This window comes from Lampetra planeri, chromosome 7, assembly GCF_965212315.1.
Source record: "Lampetra planeri chromosome 7, kcLamPlan1.2.h2, whole genome shotgun sequence".
NCBI classification, from domain to species: Eukaryota; Metazoa; Chordata; class Hyperoartia; order Petromyzontiformes; family Petromyzontidae; genus Lampetra; species Lampetra planeri.
Window position 1 is genome coordinate 13,746,649 of NC_136113.1, and position 19,530 is coordinate 13,766,178.

At 52.4% G+C, this 19,530-nt stretch overlaps 1 protein-coding gene across 1 annotated transcript; it reads right to left on the reverse strand.

The window, feature by feature from the left end:
- Positions 1-1,427: 1,427 nt before the first annotated feature.
- Positions 1,428-17,572, reverse strand: POLR1B (RNA polymerase I subunit B). The gene is made up of 17 exons (XM_078596441.1): positions 17,300-17,572; positions 15,626-15,793; positions 14,823-14,969; positions 14,106-14,238; positions 12,964-13,100; positions 12,597-12,820; positions 11,961-12,132; positions 10,706-10,880; positions 9,910-10,191; positions 9,472-9,605; positions 8,834-9,004; positions 7,593-7,749; positions 6,103-6,299; positions 5,380-5,639; positions 3,596-3,951; positions 2,522-2,703; positions 1,428-2,217 (listed from the first exon to the last, which is right to left on the reverse strand). Exons 1-17 carry the CDS (start codon positions 17,474-17,476, stop codon positions 1,837-1,839), a joined length of 3,453 nt encoding a protein of 1,150 aa, XP_078452567.1. The 5' UTR covers positions 17,477-17,572; the 3' UTR covers positions 1,428-1,836.
- Between the last annotated feature and the right edge of the window lie 1,958 nt (positions 17,573-19,530).

Sequence of the window (19,530 nt, forward strand, 5' to 3'; positions counted from 1 at the left end):
ACCCTCAACTTCTCTCACGTTGCCGCAGGGAGCCGACAGCAGCAACTCTCACACACGCACACAAAGCCTCCTTCCCCTCCTCCTTCCTCCTCCTTGGTGGCGGAGGGAACACGAGGCGCCCCGGGACACCGCTCCCCGCCGACCCGTCTGGGCCTGGCCCGGCACCAACCACCACCACCCGGCTCCCCCGTCTGCCAAGTTCTAATGCCGGCTCCATCGTGGCTCCAGTGTCGCCACAATAAATAAATCAAACTAACCTCAACTCCCGTGGCTTTCTCACCCCCCACCACCACCAGCGCCGTAGTGAGTGTGCAGGTTAACGGAACACCTGCGTTAGTGTTCCGACAAGCATCTGGTAGTTCGCCTGCATTTGGTTTCAAGGAAGCCTTCCCGTTGCCGATGACGCGCGTTTATGATAATTGGTTTTTTACCCTTTTATCTGGCAACAAAACTGACACCTTTTTTTACGAGGAGTCATGTTTGCATAGACCACAATACATGCAGTCATAATGCAAACAAAAAACATAACTCTGATAAGGACAGCGCATACATTATCAGTTATGTTTTTTGTTTGCATTATGACTGCAGGTATTGTGGTCTATGCAAATATGACTCCTCGTAAAAAAGGTGTCAGTTTTTTTGCCAGATAAAAGGGTAAAAAAACAATTATCATATTTTTTACTGCCAAATGAGGTACCAATGGTGACGCGCTTTTAGTTAACCCCGAAAGCCACACCGAGCCCAAATTCTCCTTTTCAGGAGGGTCCTGCTACGTTGGTATGTTTGGCAATACCAAAGTACGTTCTTGTACATATGGGGAGAAACGGGAGAACCTGGAGGAAACCCGTGCAGCACAGGGGGAGTGGATGAACCGATCAGAGAAAAGGTGCTCAAGTGATGAATACAACACAGGTCGTTCTTGGCTGCGAGTTGCAAGTGTTAGCACGCTCACCCTGATGAGACGTTGAGTGTCTAAAACTTTGCCATAGCTTGTTACACATGCTGCTGGAAGAAAAGAAAAACTCCCAGAAGGCCGTGGTTGATGGGATGTGTAAAAAATAACTCCCAGAAGGCCGTGGGTGATGGGATGTGTAAAAAAAACTAGTTTCTTTTACAGGTAGGAACAACAGGTTCCACACTGCCCACCAGGGATTATTTGTCTGTCTGTCGTGCACAAATGCGCTGTCCAACCAAGTTCCTACCTGCCCACTCCGAAGGAACGTGTTTTTGTACGGAGGACAAAATTGTCCACATTTTATTTTGACATCGCGTTTGCAGCACACAGGTCCACTGTTTAACACCAGTGGTAGCTATGGGCGCTCTGTTCAGCACCCTGAACCTCTGAACAACTGGGCCACCAGACATTGTTGGAAGAGGGAGATAACCAAGCGGTGTTGTTTAAATTCAAAAGGTCTGGGACACGGCTCATTTGTCGAGAACGTTTATTCAGAATCACACGAGGAAATGTATGGAATCTTTTTTTTTTACAAGAAATATGGCTTTAAAATAATAATTATGTGGCTTACCCAGCCATCTGGACCTCCTGGCCCAGCCTGCACACAAGAACAAAAAACCTCAAAAGCTGCTCGGGCAAGTGCTGTTAGCGAGCACCTAATGAGTTCTGGATGTCGTACGAGGGGGTGGGTTGGTCAACACCAAACCCAACGAAACTGCCTCACCAGTAATGTTGCCAAATCGCACCAAGTATTCGGGACTCGTTTACATATTCGCCACCGATGTTGGTCACGAGCAGAAAGTGGAACACGGGGTCGTTGCAATACGCTAACCACTGCACCTCCCCTCCTCCCAACCAACACACACACACACGAGGCAGCTTCACTTGACCTGCAGCTGCACTTTGATGTTCATGGAGGCGAGCTCGGCCACGAAGTATCGCAGCACGAAGGGCATCGTCACGACGCACACGGAGTCCGCGCTCTTGCACACGACGCACACCCAGGCGCGGCGACCGCTGCGAGTGTGCGCCCAGTCGGGCGGCGGCCGCTCCAGCGTGGGCGACAGCAGCGAGCCGCAGCGCGTGCACACGCGCGCCTCGCAGCGGTCCGAGCACGCCACCAGGCGGTCGTGCAGCAGGAAGGAGGTGCCGTGCGCCAGCAGCGCGTCGCGCTCCATCTCGCCGAAGCGCACGCCGCCCTGAACGTTGCGCCCGCCCACCGGCTGGCAGGTGAGGCGGTCGCGCGCGCCCGTCGTTCGCACCTGGGAGGGGTGGAACGCGGGTGGGGGCGGGGCGGTGGGACGGGGGAAGGGGATCGAGATGAGGTTTTGATGTCATTCGGAGATTTGAAACGAATGCGCACTGTTGGCGAAACTCAGGGCTGCGTGCACTGCTATCACCGCACGGAGAAAAAGACGGCGTGATGGAAAAAACAAATCAAGAGTGGAGAGCCGGATCAAGAGACAAAGAGTCACATGGACAGATGGGACGGACAGACAGGTGAGAGAAGGCTCTTTCCACAAGTTCCGAGTGCGCGGCCTCAGGCTAGCGGGAACCCTGCGTCACCTGGAACTTGTCGGACACCATGTGGCGCAGGCGCTGGTAGTAGACGATGCCGATGAAGATGTCGGCGTCGAGCTCCAGGCCGCTGATGCCGCTGTACAGGCGCTCCGTGCCCAGGTGGCTGTAGCCCGCGGCACTCAGCAGCTTGCCAAAATACTCCACCGCCGTCAGCTGCTTAGCCTCGTCTGCAGACGCGCGCACACAAACACGTACAGCATAAACAGACGTTTGGGGCAAACACTATTAGAGAGCAACTATGAAGGCCGGAACGGTGCATGAGTGGTGTGGCCGGAACCAATCCCCCGTCGCCAGTGCCGGTAATCATAACCAGGTCGCCGGGTTCATAGCGCAATCACCACAATCAGGTCTCAGTGTAAATGCTTACCCCGAGCTCTCAATACTCTGATAGTGCGCTGTCTTTGAGTTGTACGTCTTTTGGCGTCATCTGGTCCAACACCAATGGAGACTAGGCTCTAAGAAAAGCTGTCTCGGGTGTGGACCAATCAACTTCAAGGACAGTGCATATCATTATCATCATCATCAGAGTTGTTTCTTTTTGTTTGCATTTTGACTGCTTGTGTTGTGGTTATTGCAAACATGATGCCTTGTATAAAGGTGTCACTTTTTTGTACCAGTTGAAAGGGTAAAAACCTATTACTATATTTTGCCACTGGTAAAGGAGGTCTCAGAGTAGAATCACCGAGTTATCGCTCGCCACGAACACATACACAACATGCGCACGTGCACACGAACACATGCACACAAACACAAAACAAATACACACATGCATGCATGAATTAAAACCCAGATTACTCACAGGTTAATTCAAACCCAGGATCTTAGCGATGCCAGCTCAATGCTCTTATCTCTAAACCACCCGGCCACATTCCACAACCACCACCGCCAAAACCACTACCGCCACAACTACAACAACCACCGCCACAACAATTGTCGCCGCCACCGCCACCACCACCACTACTGCCACCACCAACACCACCTCTAAAACCACCCGAACTGCCATCACCACCACTATCACCACCACTACCATCACCACCACTTCCACCGCCAGCGCCGTACCTCCGTCGGTCGAGCTCCTCTCCGAGAAGGTGAATGGCGTGGCGTCGTGACACAGGCCGTGCATGGCGGCCGACTTGCCGGCCATGCTCTCGATCAGCATTCCGATGGTCATGCGCGACGGGAACCCGTGCGGGTTGAACAGGATGTCGGGCGTCATGCCGCCCTCGCTGAACGGCATATCCTCGGTGCGCCACAGCCGGCTCAAGATGCCCTTCTGGCCGTGGCGGCTGGCGAACTTGTCGCCGATCGTGGGGTTGCGGGGAATGCGCATCGTGATGCACGCCCGAAAGAAGCGGCCCGTGCCGCTGTCGTTGCCGCACGCCTTCACGTTGTCCACGACCGCGTCCTCCTTGCCCCTGGGGACGAGTCGTCTTGTGAACGTGCAGTCGAAATCTGGAGTTTAGGCCGCCTAACGATCCGACCTTATTTTGCGGCAACCAAGGTTCTCCCACCTACCCGGCGCGGCCAAAGAAATTAAATTGTCACTACGCACTGGCGTTTCACGCGGCCCATTGTCGTCTTGTTTCAGCTCGCCGGCGAGTTGAAGTGGACAGCCAAATGTATCAATTACGACTCAAGCTACATATGGAGTCGTAATTTGTCAGCCCGACACTTCAGACCAAGAAGATATTTTTAAGAAGAGGCGTGCACGACACTAGCCGTGGTCACCGGATTCTTAACGCAGCAAGCGAACCACTGCACCACCATTCCACCCCACCGACGTGTGAATCGCGAGCCTAAGAATCGATTTTAATTGACGAATGGATGAAACGTTACGTGCCTGTAAGACCGCCCACCGTTTCTTGCATGTAAAGCGCGAGTTTTAACTTAACAAAACGTATATATTTTCCCCCATTTTTATCCCAACGGTGCTTTTGCCTTCATGTCATGAGATAAATAATACATTTGGATATCTGACACAGCAGTGCAGCAATCTCGTGTCAGATAAAAGGGTCCATGGAAGAAGACGTAGCAGAACTACTTTCGAGATCCCTTCCTGGGACCTTTCATCCACACAGTAGGTGGCAGCATTTTCCCACTCCCTCCGCCACCAAGAGGAGTGTTTGTCCCATGACAAAGCCACCCTCCTCCCGTGCCCCCCCATCCCGATTTCACCCCCCTACCCCCCCGCCCCATATCTACGTCACCCGGGACCCTCCGGCCCATGGGCGCCCGTTGCAGTTGCTCCGTCTGCACACTCGACAATTACGCTCGCCCCCCACCACCCCCATCAGAATAAAAATCGTTGTTTATACTGGAGGAATCCGATGAGCTATGAAGCTCTTTCTCACAGATGTCCAGTATGGGCGGGTCAGCAAGTTACCACAGCGAACAATACAAAAACACGATAGGAGTGCAAAATAGAGAAAATGCCACGAAATGTAAATAAATAATAAAATATCCCGTTATATAAGTCTGACTTGTCACGCTTGGGCAGGGCATCAAAAACAACAACAAAACAGTTTAACACGTAGGCTTTCGCGACCAATATTATTCATAATCAACGTTTTTGGGTTAGATCGCGTTAATATTAAAAATGTGTCGTAACCCTCCACCACCCGACACGGCCAATCAGCAAAAAAGTGTCACGTTGACAAAAGAGAAATAGTTCACTACTTTAGCCCACCGGTGTGTTGAAGCGTGAAACCACAACATTTACAATGGGTGGTGGAGGGTTACGACACATTTATAAATAACGCGATCTAACCCAAAAACGTTCATTCTGAACAACAAAACAGTCCCCTCCACTACCCCCTTCCCCCCCTTTGCGACTGCTCACTCACTTGTAGGCGATGACGGTGGCCTCGCCGGTGGCGAGGTTCAAGTAGGAGTAGAAGGGCTCCCCGTAGCGCAGCCACGAGCCGATCGAGGGCAGGCCGTCGGCGTCGAGCTTGGCGGCGCCGGGTCGCGCGTCGTCGCCGGCCTTGAAGCCGAACACGAGCTCGTCCCGGCCCTCGCGCACGCACTTGGTGAGATCCACGAGCTCCGTCTTGTAGATGCTGCCGTGCGCGAAGCCGCGCTCCCACGACGACTTGTTCACGATCTGTTTTTCGTGCCGAGAAAGAGACCTTCGGGAACCGGGCCTCGCGTTGATCGCGTGCCGGTTGTATTTTATTACAACTCGCGAAACGCGTCGTGGATGTACAAAGTCTACGCGTGGAATAAAGGCCTCTCCGTGACGCTTCGTGACTTTTAATTGGAGGGCTCGGCAACAAAGGAGAGCACGAGCGGGCGCGTGGTGCCGTGCTCGCACGCACACAGAGCCGTGCACGCACACCAGCCGTGCACGTACGCACACAGAGCCGTGCACGCACACAGAGCCGTGCACGCACACAGAGCCGTGCACGCACACAGAGCCGTGCACGCACACAGAGCCGTGCACGCACACAGAGCCGTGCACGCACACAGAGCCGTGCACGCACACAGAGCCATGCACGCACACCAGCCGTGCACGCACGCAAGTGGGCGAGAGGGCCCGGCCTGTAAAGCAACGTGCGCAAATGTACCATGGCGTCCTCCATGTCGTATCCCGTGTAGGAGATGACTGCCACCACGGCGTTGGTGCCCGCGGGATAAGTGTCCATGGCGTAGTGGTCGTACATGTAGGGCCGCACCAGGGGGCTCTGCGGCGTCTGCAGCCGGTATAGCTTGTTGTCAGAGCGGTCGCGGAAGTTGTGCAGCGGGGTGCCCATCGTCTGCTTGCCTGCACGCGGAGGGGATGGGGAGAGATGCGTGTGGGAAGGATCAAGCGAGCCGCATAAACGGATACTTCTTGCGTATGGCTTCGTAAAGAACAACTCGGAAAGTGTGTATCCGAGTTTGGTAGGCAGGCGATGGCTACGGGTGAGGCTGAGTTGATTTCTGATGCTGCTGCGCCTCCGTTGGATTTCAGTGGTCTACACGGCGCTCTACAGTTTGGTCAGGGCCTCTACAGTCACATTTCGGACTTCCTTTGAATTTCCACTGATGAAGGCGGTGACCGGATCTGGCGTTGTGGATCGTGCAGATTCGATTTCATCACGTGTTCCAGTGATTTCGCGGAAGGTTGCCACCAGATAACAGCGAGTAGGTAAGAGCGATATCACGAGACCTAAATGTTGTACCATTGTATCCTTGATTTAACCAAGACATGGAATAAACCTTATTGAGACATGTAAATCATTGTCTCTCATGCAAAGGTTATCTGGGATTCAATCAGAGTGTATCCTCATGGTCACCACTGACTGTCAAGTACTTGTGGGTAGAACGGTAGGTCCGTCAGCAGAAAGCCAAGTAGATTCAAGTTAACCTCGTAGGTAGGCAGGGGCATAGGTGTATGGGTAGTCAGGTCTGTAGGTAACAGAAGCCTACCTATGTGGGTACACTGATGAGTGTGGATAGTTTGCTAGGTAGGTAGGTCGGTAGATAGGCAGAAGTAAAACTTACGGTAAAGTAGGTAGATAAGTGGGAGGGGTTGGGTAGGCAAGTAGGTCTGTAGGCACTCGAAGTAATTCCTGTGGATTGTGGGTAGGCAGGTTTGCAGGTAGGTAGTAATGTAGCTAGTTAGATAAGCAAACAGGCAGGTAGGTAAGTAGGCTGGTAGCGAGATTGGTAGGTAGCTAGCAGGCAAATAGGCTGGCAGGTACATAGTTAGATAAGTAGATAGCTAGATAGGTTAGTTAGTAAGTTAGGCTAAGTAGTTTACAGGTAGGTTGGTAGTTTGTTAGGTAGGACGTTAGGTAGGTAGGCAGTAAGGGATTTAGGCAGGTAGGCAGGCAGGTAAGTCCCCTGGAAGATAGGTTGTTAGCTAGATTGATACTAAATTAGGCAGGAGCAAGGTAGTTCGGTAGGCAGGTAGGCATGTCGGCAAATAGTTGGGTAGGATGGTAGGCGGGTATGAAGGCTGGCAAATAGATTAGTAGATAGGAAGGTAGTTAGGTAGTTTGGTAAGTGGGCAGGCAGGCAATCAGGCGGGTAGGTAGGGGCAAGCGTTTATTAGGGGTAGGCAGCAGCTCACCCATCTGACACTGGTACATGTTGCGGGGACTCTGGTTGTGGTCCGAGTAGGGGATGAAGTTGGCCACCACGCTCAGCATGCTGTGTGGGAACAGCTCCTGGTGCGTGGTCACCCCCTTCACGATCTCGTTCTCACGGATCGCGATGTCCATGTAAATCTGTGGGGCGGGGGGCGGGAGAGATGATGTGGCGATACCGGAACACAAAGATCTCCTGTATAGCTTACATGGGCTTTTAGGACACGTTAGACAGCACCCATGAAGGACAACAGCTCCATCCCATGTCACTCATGGTGGTTGTTTGACCACACTTCACCACAGTGGTCAGTGCGGGCTGGTAAATGTCTGGTTGCGCAGCGTTAACTCTAACCCCACGGCAAGAAGGGCCTGGGTTCGATTCCCAACTTGGGTGCCTTTCTGTGTGGAGTTTGTATGTGTTTCCGGTTTCTTCAAATCGCTAAAAACACACAATGTCGGGCAAAAATATCCCAGTGCAGGACCCTCCTAGATGAAATTTCAGACTCAACGTGGCTTACGTTATTTGGAATATTTGGCTGCTATACATTTCCATATGATAAGCCAGGTCGTTGAGTTTTCATTTGTGGCCAGGTTGCTTCTGCAAAGAAGCTAATAGGTCAGTGGTCATCACCTGGTAAAATAAACTAGTTTCGATTTAAAGCTTTCGTGACTGCAGGGATTCATATTCTTGGTTCTTTCGGTAAAGTCACGTAGAAGGGAAATAATAAAATAATAAAAATATAAAACAATAAAATTCTCACGACGTTTTGACTGCAACACAAGCAATCATCATCAGGTGTGAAATCGATAGCAAGCAAATTAAGAAAGAAACAGCACATTTTCAAATTTTCTTGCTGTGGATTTCACACCTGATGATGATTGCTTGTGTTGCAGTCGAAACGTCGTGAGAATTGTATTGTAAAAATGTTTTATTATTTTATTATTTCCCTTCTACGTGACCTTACCGAAAGAACCAAGAATATAAACTAGTTTCGTTTTATTTGTATATTTATTTTAAGTGATTTCCATACCTTTCCTATACTTTGCACCCCTATCGTGTTTTTGTATTGTTCCGTCCCGCCCCTCTACTGGACATCTATGAAAAAGAGCTTTATAGGCCACCGAATTTCTCCAGTACAAATAAACATTCCGATTCTGAAGAAGTCATCATCACAGAGACGTGCGCACCAGACTGGTGCCGCGGTGGCGAGCGCGACCAACCCACCTGCTCGAAGGTGCCTATGAGCTCCTCGACGCCGAGTGCCAGGTTGCGGACGGGGCGGATGAGGCGGCCGGCGCCCGTGAACACGTAGAGCGTTGGGTAGAGGCTGGCGCAGGCCGTCTTGGGAACCAGCACCACCTCGGTCCAGGGCGGCACCCGCTTCTCCTTGCGCGCCTGCGGCACGGAACACGCGGACACCAGGGGGTGGAGGTGGAGCGGGGCGGGTGAAGAGGTTGTGGAGGAGGAGGTGGTGGCGCTTGAGATGTTGGTGGAGGTGGAAAATCATGACATGGAGAACACGGAAACCACAAAGAGCACGTGGTCACAACTAATTCACCTCCTCTCCAAACAGAGCCCAGGGAATGAGGATAAGATGTTTCTCACATATCCTCATAAACGTTCCAACCACATTCAAGTAACAAAGGCCCTCATGTAGCCTTCATAGACTCTTTGGGAGAAAATTACTGCGAGTGAGCAACTATTAAAAGCGGTGGCCACAGTGCGTGGCTAGGGATGGTGCGGCCAACATTAGCTAAGGAACACCCAAGACCCTTGGAGCCAAACTAAAATGAGCCATCGAGGAGAGCCGAGAGGAGCAGGAGAGTCGTGCCAGCAGCCCCGTCGACGTTGCGATCGCGCACCTTGTACGTGCGCAGCGTGCTGACGATCTCCGGCGCGATCCGGGGGTCGGCCCAGCCCACGAAGGAGCCATCCAGCATCACCGGGTAGCACTCGGAGTAGGGGCAAGCGGGGGTGCCGTCCACCGGCACCACGCCTGGGCGGGCACGACGCACATGTCAACACACTAACATACGAATATACCAAAAACATCGGCAACAGAACATCACACTGACATACTAATATACCAACACACTGGTAAGCCGACACACTGACATTCTACTAATATACTCGATAAGATACACCAGCCTTCCTAATGCAGAGCATTTTTTTATTACATTTTTTGGGGTGGCAGATTTTAGGATTTTAAGGCCAAAATAATCAAGTTAAATTAATAAAATTAGAATAAAGGTCACTGTTTTAGCACCATGCCACACCGCACCGCCGCGCGGCAATCTCACCGAGCGAGCAGAGCAGGGCGGGCATGCCACCGGTGGGCGTGATGGCCGTCACCACCTGGGCGCCGACCGTCAAGTGGTTGAGGAGGCCGCAGGGCGTCCCGTCGGGCGTGTGCACGGGGCACAGGAAGCCCCACGATTCGGGAAGCAGGCGGCGCACCGTCGTGGTGCGCATACGCGCAAACGCGGCGCCGCGGTGCACGGCGCGGAAGTGCGAGATGTAGCGCGTGAAGTTCAGCTTGTCGGCCACCACCGCCAAACCAGCATCCTGCAGCATGCCCAGGCCTGCGGGAACCCACGCACGCACGCAGAGACAGATGTACAGACGGACGAGACACTGGAAAGAACCCGGAAAGCGCCGATGGATTAGTCAACATCTCTCCCATCCTGCTCTAGTGGCGACGGAATACATTTTGTTTAGTTTGTGAAGAACGGGCGACACTGAACCAGCACTACTGTGGGTTCGAACCTGGGTTCTCAAGTGTACCAAGTTTATGGTCTCAAGCCTGACCAACAATTGCCCGTGAAAAAAATCCAGAATATTCAATTTGAAGTTTCACTAAATTTGGCAAAGTCCAGCTCTGAGAATAAAAATATTGGTTTGGTTACTTAATTGGGAAGCCACGTGGCAACATCACTCCCTGCTACTCGCAGATTAATGCCCAACTTCCTGGCCGGTGTTGCAATCCCCCCTTGCCCGTTCACCGAGTGGAAGTTGGTCCGTGCGCGCATTGCAATGGAGGAGCAGTATAAAATATGAAGTGATGGTGATGATGGCGACGACGACGAGTGGCGGTACCTGTCTTGGAGGCGAGGTTCCCTGTCGCCAGCAGGTACTCGGTGGCGCGGGTGAGGTCCGACACGGAGCTCAGGACCTTGGCAATGGAGTCCGTTGTGAGCGGGATGTTGCTGTGGCGCTGCACGCGCTTGTCAAACGAAAACTTGGCGCCCACGAGCCAGCCCTCCATTTTCTCCTGCACACGCGTGTGGGGGTGAGCGTCAAAGGGTGAGTGTCACAAGGTATGGGGGGGGGGGCAAATGGTGAGGGTTGAAGGGTGATGGTCAAAGGTTGAAAGGCAAGGGGGTGCGCTTGGACGGGTGAGGGTCAGAGGGTGAGGGGAAAGAGATGAGGGTCAGAGGGTGAGGAGCAAGGGATGATGGTCGAAAGATAAGGGGCAAGGGTAAGGGTAATGGGGTGAGGGGCGTGGGGAGCTTTTAAATATCAATGCTTCAAGTGGCCGAGTAGTGGCTCAGAAGTTACAGCACTGAGCTGACGCTGGGTTTGAATCCATGGTGCAGTCACCCAACAGCTTCTCATATGCAGCAAGTTGATGGCCTCAGCCTGGTGACCAAGGATGGAACAACGTAAACCCATCCTGTTTGACTTATCATCAAATCTCGCAAGCTAAGCAGGTTTTTAACACGCGCACAAAACACATTGTCGAAGGGCTGTGGGGCTAAGCGTTGGGTCAGCAAAATGTCATTGTTGTCCTGCACAAAATCCATCGTTGTACTGCACTTCTACGCTTCCACATCTACGATCCTTGTCTCCATCAACTTGCACTGAGCACAAGAGTTAAGTTCTATGAAACTAACGATGCTGGTGCAGAGGTTCCCGTTGTGTTTTCTGGTTGTACAGCGTGTCGTTTGGCACGATGTCTGATACACATTTCATAGAGAATCATCCAGCACGAAGAGCAAAACGTCGGACGTAATGTAAAAACCCCTTACCCGCAGAACCGGAAAAACACGTCGTAGAGAGGTAATAATAATACTTTCATTTCATACAGCGTCATTCATGCTAACAGGATCCCACAACGCTGTACATTATATATAATGACCAAATCCCATATATAGCTACTACCAGAAAATAAAAACCCTACAACCAAGCCAAATCAAAAACGAATTAACAAAAAAATGGCACCAAAAGAAAAAGCACCAACAAGGATAACGTTATGACAACAAATAAAATAGTCTAATAAGTCGAATAAATAATAATAAGAATAACAACGGCTGGTGGTAGTGGACACTGCGGGGAACTGTGGGGTAAGCACCTTGAGCATCATGAGATAGAGATGCCCTGAAGTCAAGACCTCCTGCGTTGAGAGGCTGTCGGGGTTCTCTGGCGCGCACTCCCCCTTGGCGAAGGCGAAGAGTTTGCGCGTCATCATGCACAGCAGCTGGAACTTCTCCACGTTGCTCTTGAGATGGATGCATATACACTGGCTGGAAATACACACACAGTCAGGGTCGGGTGGTAATCCCGTCAATCACCCATGCAGTCACTCCCTCTAACCGGCAGGCCAGTCACCTCCATGTCACTCTTACATAGCTACGAACAGGATTACTGTTCCCCAGAACTTCACCCATTGTTCACGCCGCCCATGTTGAGGACTCGGGTCTACCAGAATGGCTGTTTCGTCTCATCCTCAATGTTTAACCACCACCGCACTGCACATCACAACACTTCTCTCTCTCTGTCGCTTTCCTCTCACCGATCGACTTTGGAATCCCCTTCCATGGTCCCTTTCCCAAGTGCTCATAACCTCGCTTAATTCAAGAAACGTAACGAGCCCCGTCGCAATCTCGAGAGTGCTGTTAGTTTCTAGTCACTTTGGCCACTGGGAAACGCCACAGGGTCAAAGGTTGGTGAGGGTGGAAGGGGGGGAGAGGGAGGGAAAGAGGCTCACTCGAAGAGAAACTCCGCCACCTCCTCGTCCGTGAGCCACTCGGGCAGGAGAAGCTTGACGCGGAATCGCTCTCCCAGGTAGCGCATCACCTGGGCCTGCGTGAGGCAGCCCTCATCACCCACGGCGCGCATCATGTACGCCACGCAGCTCCGGTAGAATGAGTTCCCCTCCATGCTCTTTGTGAGCTCGCAGAAGATGCGGTAGTCTGTGAAGGACACGAGGCCCTGGCGGAGGCAGAGTTGAAAGGGGGAGGGCGGCGATCACGGGTGTCCCGACGACTTGTCGTTCGAAATCGGATCCGGCTCGCGCGATACCGGTTCCGCGTTACCGAGCGTCTCGGGAAGGCGACCGCCACCGCCTCGCTCACCTTGAGCGCGAAGCCGAGCGGCATGAAGAAGAGCTGCTTGCGATAGATGAAATTGAGCATGACGGTGCCGTTGTCCAGGTAGTGCAGATTCATGTTGATAGCCGTGTGCTCCTCGCACACGCAGTGGATGGAGATGCCTGCCCAAAAGAAAAAGATCCCCGTATTGCCTTAACAGACTTGTGGGGAAAGTGCTGCTAGCGAGCATCTATGAAGGCCGGCATGGCACACAAGGGGGTGGGGGGTGGCCAACATCACACCTGGCAGCCTTTGTCTCATGAATGGTGATGTTTACACATCGCACCATGTATTCATTTGAGGCCGAATCGGCCTAGAACCGGTTCAGGTAATCGTCACTGATGTTGCCCATGATCGGGAATTGAACCCGGCTTGCCGGGTTCGTAGTGGAGCACGCTGATCGCTGTAATACCGCTCCCCACACACACACATACACAAAAACAAAGATGCCCCAAAGGAACTATACAGATTGTTGGGGTAAATGATGTTAGCGAGTATCTGTCAAGGAGCACTGTGGCCAGCACCACACATGTCTACCACCTTTGTGTCACACATTATTTGGTGGTGTGTTAACAGTGGAGCACAATCATATTACAACAAACGTCAATAACACATCCTTCAAGAAAAAATATATATTTTATACGTATAATAGGTGACATTTTAGGCAAAGGTCTTATTTAGAAGGGTTATTTATAATAAGGCTTTTCCAGAAATATCAAGGCCGCAGAGTTATTGACAAATGTGTTAAGTATTTTTTGCATTTCATGTGCGAATGAAAACACACTACCAGCGACTCAGGTAAGGCTAAGTCAACCTATTAGGAGGCTCAGGAGGAGCTCAGATCATTTCCAATGTTAGCCATTGGCTGGCAAACCAACTCAGGTGGCCGGGTATGTAGCGCCATGTGCTGAACACTGTGCTACAGCACCAAATGCATACACAAACGCACGCAGTATGGCATGATAACCCGATGACGGCATTCCTTCACACAGCCACGCTCACTGTAAAATAGTGATCATGACGATGACGGTGAAGTTGAGAAAGGAAAGACCGACCGTCAGGGCTCGCGCCAAGTTCTCGCTTGCCGGCAGTGACGGCGGTGGTGGCGTTGGTTGCGACTCACTCACCGAACTCGGTGTAGCCAGGGCCCCTGCTCTTCCACTTGGGCCGGTTCAAGGCAATAGGGTAGTTTCGCCGTGGCATGATCAGCATGCGCACCACCTTCTCGATGCCGTTGATAATGTAGTAGCCGCCCATTTCCTGCGCGCGGTCCAAAACGAACGCCCACCCCCCCCAACAGATCCCAGTCAAAAAATAACGCATTGTTACAAGTATTGTTGTGACCGTACGATAAGAGCTGGGCCGATTCGTCAATGAATTTGATTATCGGGTGAAAATTGTAATGGACTACTTTTTTGTGGTTCATTACGGAGACCGGTTTCAAAATCGTAATGCAGATGCTGCCCATATAGCCGTACATACTGTTGAGGTAAGTACTGCAAGCGAGCACCTACAAAGGCCAGCAAGGCGTAATATGGGGCAGTGTGGCCAGAATCACACCCAGCTGCCTGTATCCCAAGTACTAATATGTACACTTGGCATTAGGAACTTATTTAAGGCCGAGTCAATCCAGGGAAAGGCGAAGACCGGTTCGAATATTCTCCACCAATCTTAGCTATGTCCGGTAATATAATTCAGGTTGCTGCATTAACAGCGCAGCGAGCGAACCACTCCACTTTCACTCCCCACACGCGCGTGCAGGTACATAAATGGGCAGGTATATTACGTAACAATAATTGTCGTGATTGTGAGTGTTACCATAACTCGTGTGCTGTGCGGCTCACCTCAGCCTCCTCATGGTGAGCTATGAGCTCGGCGGGCGACATCCCGCGCAGGTTGCAAGCCTTGGACTTCACCATGATGGGCACTTGACCCATACTCTGCTGGATGATGCCCTGCGGCTCCCCGTTCACCGACCAGCTCACATCCGCCTGGCCGAAGGGGGGGGGGGGGGGGGAGTAACAGGAGGGGAGAAGATGAGGACCAGGACGAGGGGAAAGAAGGAGGATGGTGGGGAAGCGCTGGTTGTTTCACGCGAGGCAGCGAGAGTGGACCACGTACACGTACCGTAGTTGGTAGCGCAGAGCCGGCGGTTCACAAGCTCTACAAGGAACACATTTGCCGAGGTTTAAATACCGCAGCAGCCACATCTGCGTCAAGAGCTCTAGCTTCCTTCCCGACTTTGCTTGATGAAACTCAACATAAAGAAGTTCGGTTGACATTACCCTGCCCCGATTCACTGCAATTACACGCTCACTGCCGTTGAACCATTTCCATGTCACTTTTTCATCACTACTACCACAACAATTTATCTAATGAACCTCATGCCTTGACACCCTCCAATCTCATCCTGCAAAACGGACCATTTCTTCTCATCAACACTGTAAAAAAAATGTGTTCGTTATTATCTGCTTTTATCAGCACCCTCATTTGCTGGTCGTATATAGTTAACCATTCGTGCATGAGACGCCGTACGACTTTTTGAGGACGCGCAACAGGGCTGCTCAAGGGATCGATTGCAATCGGCGAATCCACAGAGACACAACATGCCAAGTTCGTGACGCGAGCGGGTGTGCCGTGATCTCACCATGAGCTTGCCGCGGTAGGTGGCGCGGCGCGCACGGCACTCGGCGGGGAAGACGCGCATGTCCCGGCACACGGCCGCCTTGCCCACCATGGGTGGAGAGATGGAGGTGTCGGCGAAAGCCAGCGATAGGCGATTGCCATTTATCATGAACTCGATGGGAGGGATGGCCTGGGTGCGAGACAGAGAACAGCGCGATCATCACAATACCATCAATGCTGCCACAATGTCATCATTATCATCATCGCCGCAACAACTTCATTACAACACCAAATACATGGATCCCCCGTATAGCCTTAACAGGGTGTTGGGGCAAGTGCTGTTAGCGCGCACCTATGAAGGCCGGCACGGCACACGAGGGGGTGGGTGGCCAGCACCACGACCGGCCTTTGACTGCACTTTCCTCTGCTGGTAACGTAGACCCATCAACAACACATCGGAACCAGAATATTTTATTTATACTGGAGGAATCCGATGAGCTGTGAAGCGTTATTTTCACAGGTGTCCGGTATGCAGGCCGGACACCCATCCAAGAACTTTCCCGTCTCAACTCTGCTCAGGCTTCCAAGATCCGTGCCCTGCAACTGAAGTCGGCGTGGCCGGGGCTCACAAGGCAGTGCGCTAACCGCTGCGCCACCGCTCCTCGCGCAACGCATGAATAAAAAACCGAATTTATTGTCGTGCCTGCACACAATTAATAATTACACGATTATCCATTTTTACCGGGTATGCCGCAATAACGCTACATTACACGGGGAATGGCGTGCTTAACGTCACATTAAGGGCAGGGTGCATTAACCTCGGCAGCCTTCCGCAGCAGTGTGTAACGTTCACCAAACCTGGCTCGTCACCACCGATGATTACACTGGTCAACACACTTTTTCTGGCATAAGGTATTCCAACGATAATAAGGAAATTTTGGGGTGCTGATTCCAAATCTGGCATCAGTTTTTGTCTATCACATCAGGTTTTTGAGATATAAAATATTTCATTTTCAATAAAAACTGCTGAAGAAAAATATTAAATAAACGTGGATATCTACATAAAATGATATTATAAACACACTATCCTAAAAATACAGCACAATATTTTAACACTAAAGCAGTCACTGACTCGCAACAACTTGCAATCATAAGTGACAGAGTTAATTTCGGGTAAAATCAATGAAAATGGGGTATGCCGATAGCATAAAAATTAGATGTGATAGAGCAAATCTGAGATCAGATTTGGAATCAGCACCCTGAAATTAGTCTAAAACAGCTGCAAACGTCCAGGCCAGAATTTTTTTCTTTTTTTGTTGACCAGTGTTATTTTATTAAGGCCAAACCGCCGCTGAGATGCCGCTATTATTTCAGTTAGGCCACGCCGAGGCCTGTACAAAGTGGGCCCTCTGTGGTGGCACCGCGCAAGACGGCGGCGATGGGATCCCGTGGGCCCTCTCAGGCCACCACCAACAACCGCCATTCGCCACTAAGTGGCGGTGACGTCACCACGACGCTTGTGCCAGGCCAAGTGCACCGTGAGGCCACGTGAAGTGTCGAACGCCCGCTGGCAGGAGGTCACGGGGCAGACCCAGCAGGTGCCACGGGTTGACCGACCGAGATGACCGAGATGACTGGCTGATGCACCACCACACACCACCCCTGGCTACCACCCCCCCGCTCGCCACGGCCTCACCTGCACCGCCTGCGAGAGACCCTCGTGCAGCACGTAGTCGAACGACTCCACGTGCGACTTGACGAGCTCCTGCAGGGCGCGTCTCTGCGTGGCAGGCGGCCGCCCGTAGTCTGGCGCCGTGAGCTCCTTGAGGCTCGGAGCGCCGCAAGCCGCCGGCGGCTCCGTGGACGCGGCCATGCTGCCCCGATAGCTCCACGTGCTGTGGAGTGGGGAGGTGGTGGGGGTGGGGGTGGTGAATGTTGTTGGTGGTGGTGGTGGGGAGGTGAAGTCGTCTGCGGCCATCTTACCTAGGGGGGATGGTGGTGGGGGTGATTAATGTTGGTGGTGGTGGTAGGGAGGTGAAGTCGTCTGCGGCCATCTTACCTAGGGGGGGGGGGGGTGGTGGTAGTGGTGGGGGTGGTGAATGTTGGTGGTGGTGGTGGGGAGGTGAAGTCGTCTGCGGCCATCTTACCTAGGGGGGGGTGGTGGTAGTGGTGGGGGTGGTGAATGTTGGTGGTGGTGGTGGGGAGGTGAAGTCGTCTGCGGCCATCTTACCTAGGGGGGGGGGGTGGTGGTAGTGGTGGGGGTGGTGAATGTTGGTGGTGGTGGTGGGGAGGTAAAGTCGTCTGCGGCCATCTTACCTAGGGGGGGTGGTGGTGTGTTGGTGGTGTTGGTGGGGGTGAGGGTGTTGGGGACTCTCCCTGAGTAATATGGCCGCCAGAAGTTCTCGACTGTCGCCCGGCTCACCCGGCTTCCCTCGTCACCCCGGTGATGCCACTTCACGCCCCCCCCACCCCCAGCCTGTTGCTGCGTTGGCGGTGGTGCACAAAGACAAAGATCCCCCGTGTAGCCTTAACAGACTGTCGGGGCAAGTGCTGTTAGCGAGCACCTATGAAGGCCAAAACGATACACGAGGGGGTTGGGTGGCCAGCACCACGCCCGACCGCCTTTGTCTCCCCTGTGTCGATGTTTACTACACACCGCACCAGGTACTCATTTGAGGCTGAGTCAACCTAGGGGAGGATGCCCAGGTCCGGTTCAGATAATCGTCACTGGCGGTGTTGGCCGTGAGCGGGAATCCAATCCGGGTTGCCGGGTTCGTAGCGCAGCGTAGCGCTAACCACTGCACCACCGCTCCCCAGTCACGCACGCAGACACGTGGTACACACACACGTGGGTGCTGCATACAGACACGTGGTGACACGTGGTGCACAGAGACACGTGGTGACACAGACACGGAGCTGTTAGCGGCACTAATGACGGACTGCGTGCGCGTGTGTGCACGGCAGAAGACGTTTCGGGCAATGGGCACTTCTCAGAGAGAGAGAGAGAGCGATGAAGAGCTTGGAAGCACGCTGGGGGCTACTACGTGCGGTGGAGAAAGAAGCTTTAAATCGTTTCGGAGAGAACCAACGAGGCTGTTGTCACATTTTCACGTGCGATTCTCAGTTGGGGTGTCGAGTCGAGGGCGAACGAACGGGGGGGGGGGCAACGTTGTCTGCTCGCAGGCGAGAAGGCTGCAAGAGAGAGAGAGAGTTTCGTGTTGTTTCGCTATCCCCCAAGGAGTGTGCAGAGCCCACGATGGTTGACTGCAACCCCAAGGGGTGGTTGCACGGCCACAATCACACGCCTGCAGGCTCGTGTGTATCTCTCTACCTTCACATGCGTCTCGGCAGAGATGAGCGCGTTTTGCCTGCGCAAAACGCAATGTGTGGCTATGAATAAGGCCCAGTGAGCCAAACGTCGGTACTTTTTTTTATTTAATTTTGAAGCCAATGTTATTGACGAACGTGTGGAGTTGTTTTTGGTTTGTTATTTGTGCGCCACTGCCAACGCGACAGCAGCAGTATCACCGAATATAATTCGTTAGAACTCCCATAGCTGGGGTCGGGTTAGAGGTGGTATTTGTGAAAAATTATTTGAAATCAATCCCAAACTATTCTAAGCAGGATAACAAAATAGATAAAACACCGCCTGTGGGTAAAAAAAGTTTTCTTAAAATCAAATATAACTAAAATCGCTCAAAGCGTCGGCGTAGAGCAAAAAAAAAGTAACGGAAAGGGAAAAGTAGCGATAATAAAAAAAAGAAATATAAAACTAATTTTGAACTCAATGTGAGAACCGGCGTGCGGGTGACGCGCCCTGCGCATGCGCGGTGCGCGCGGCCGCGAGATATTTAGCAGCCGGGAGTCGCTTCCTGCCCCGAGTTGCGACGGCAAAAGGCCGCGGCGACAACAAGAAGAACCTCCAGC

What these genes read in the sequence shown, in the direction of transcription:
- POLR1B (XM_078596441.1), bottom strand. Translation starts at nt 17,476, where the DNA reads ATGGCCGCGTCCACGGAGCCGCCGGCGGCTTGCGGCGCTCCGAGCCTC. An exon ending in CTCACCATGAGGAGGCTGAG is followed by an intron (nt 14,239 to 14,822) that starts GTGAGCCGCACA and finishes GACCGCGCGCAG; the next exon opens with GAAATGGGCGGCTACTACAT. An exon ending in TCTATCTCATGATGCTCAAG is followed by an intron (nt 10,881 to 11,960) that starts GTGCTTACCCCA and finishes ACGCGTGTGCAG; the next exon opens with GAGAAAATGGAGGGCTGGCT.